This window comes from Fusarium mangiferae (genome assembly GCF_900044065.1).
Source record: "Fusarium mangiferae strain MRC7560 genome assembly, contig: FMAN_scaffold003, whole genome shotgun sequence".
NCBI lineage: Eukaryota > Fungi > Ascomycota > Sordariomycetes > Hypocreales > Nectriaceae > Fusarium > Fusarium mangiferae.
In genome coordinates, this window is record NW_024573923.1 from 909,268 (window position 1) to 911,385 (window position 2,118).

Sequence of the window (2,118 nt, forward strand, 5' to 3'; positions counted from 1 at the left end):
TACATCCATCCTCTTAACAACACGACATAGAAACCCCGCGAAGACGGATGCTCTCTAAAGGGCCGATCCGACAGCGCAAATCATCTCTCTTCCCCGCCAGCACAAGCATATTCATCACAATCCCCTCAACGTCACCGGCCGCTTCGGGAAGTTAAACCGCTGGGGGTTCATGTCGATCTGATCCGACCCCGATAGCGGCACAGATGATTAGTTAGGAACCGGCGGTGAGCCCTTGATTAACCTTGTCATGGTAGGTGTTCCGAGGAGCACTGGATGCCGACTTTGCAGAACCAGGAAGGTCAGATGTGATACCCTCAAGCCGTCCTGCGGCAACTGCATCAAATATGGAGCAGAGTGTCCAGGTTATTCTCGTGGCCTGAAGTTTGTCGATGAGAAGCATCAGATTCGTCAACGCGGCAGGCGGCAGGGCAAAAGCGAACAAGTGTCGACCAGTTCCTCGTCCAGTACAACGGGCTCTGATATCGCTACATCAGACTCAGAAACATGGTCTCTCGTTAGGCCCTCGCCAACCCTGCTGAGGCTGGAGTTGCCAAGAGGGCCACTGCTACTCAACATGATAGAGTCGTCCACTAACTACACTCGGTCCACCGATGTCTTTATACTCTTATCATGGTTGAACATTGATCGTCTAGGAAAGCGAGCTCTGCTCGATGGGGCTATTTGTTCTTTTGCTCTACATCTGACTGGCAAAGCAAACTCCAATGCCGACCTGGTCGCCAAAAGCAGAACCATATATGGCTTGGCACTCAATGAGTTGCAGGCTGCTCTGCAACACTCCACAGAGTGGAAGGCATCTGAGACCCTATGCGCTGCTATACTCTTATGTTACTTTGAGGTATTCCTACCACCACTGTTCTTTATTCAAAGCTTACGCCTCATAGCTATTTGCTGGGACAGCAGTCCCAGATACTTGGATCCAGCATGCCAAAGGCATTGGAACTCTAATGGAGCAGCGAGGACCAGCAGCTCACGCTGAAGGCTGGGACGCAGCTATGCTCCTCTCATGCCGTGGTATTCTTGTATGTCCCACGTTTCTCCTTGACTACTGGAACAAGGCAAAGGATAAGGAACTCGCATTATCTCCAGGTCAAGTGACAAAGCCTTGCGAATGTCTTCCAGTAAGAACCAATCGCTGTTTTGGGAGTACAATGCGTTCGATCCTGTCTCTGTTTCGTCACCGGCAGGGTTACTCTGCATTGCTGCATTGAGATGGCGCGATATAGCATCTCACATATCACCCATCCAATCCAAGTGGGCTTGTCATCCTAGCCATTCACCTTGAGTGGATCTTCCGTCCTTTTGCAACGACTTTGACAATGTTACCCTAGCGGGGTCACCACTAACACGGTCCCATGCCAGACTATTAGCGATATGTTCTATCCCGGAAAGGACCAATTGTTCCTATCGAGGCCAGCATGGAGGCATGTCACGTCTGATGGCGGTAGACGTCTCATATATGCTCCTGACGCCCCGATTGAGCACATCCGCGTCGGTGATGGCTTCCTTGCAAACCTGGCCCAACTCACGCCTATTTTGCATGGGGCTTATCTTCTGAGAGAAGCTAACAAGGCTGGCATGTTTGTTGAGCCTGACAAAATCTCCGCCTTGGCCCACCTAGCCACCATGGAACATGCCAGATTGGCGCGATGGTTCGACGATTTCGACGCGCTTGAGTTTCCAAGACCGGTCGAGGTTCTGCCAACCAACCCGGCGAATTCGTTGTTCGGGACAGTGCTGGAACACAAGTCGGCAGCAGCCGGGTCCTTACTCATGGGGTACTGGGCAAGTATGCTCATTCTAGAAGAGACACTGGTGGAGTGCGGGACACCGCGAGCTAACTCGGAGATATCCATCCGGTACTTGGTGGAACAGATATTGCGGTCGGTAGAATCTGTGGGACGAGGCACCATGGGGCCATATCGAATTGGGTTCGCCATACGGATCGTGTATGAGTTCGCTACCGGGCAAGAACAGAGGTGGATTGCCAGCATGTTGGATAAGTTCTCACAAGGGTATGCTGCAATTGACAAGAAGACATACCCTAAGCCTAAGGACGATGATGCTCAGCCAACGCGGTTTGTTCAGTCTACAGCTTAG

General features: G+C 51.7%; 1 protein-coding gene across 1 annotated transcript; it reads left to right on the plus strand.

Annotated features, from left to right (window-relative positions):
• Positions 1–247: 247 nt before the first annotated feature.
• On the plus strand, positions 248–2,118 carry FMAN_04795 (uncharacterized protein; the record flags this gene model as incomplete). Its single annotated transcript, XM_041828456.1, has 3 exons — positions 248–856; positions 903–1,139; positions 1,381–2,118. The coding sequence occupies 3 exons, from the start codon at positions 248–250 to the stop codon at positions 2,116–2,118; spliced, it is 1,584 nt and encodes a 527-aa protein (XP_041679317.1).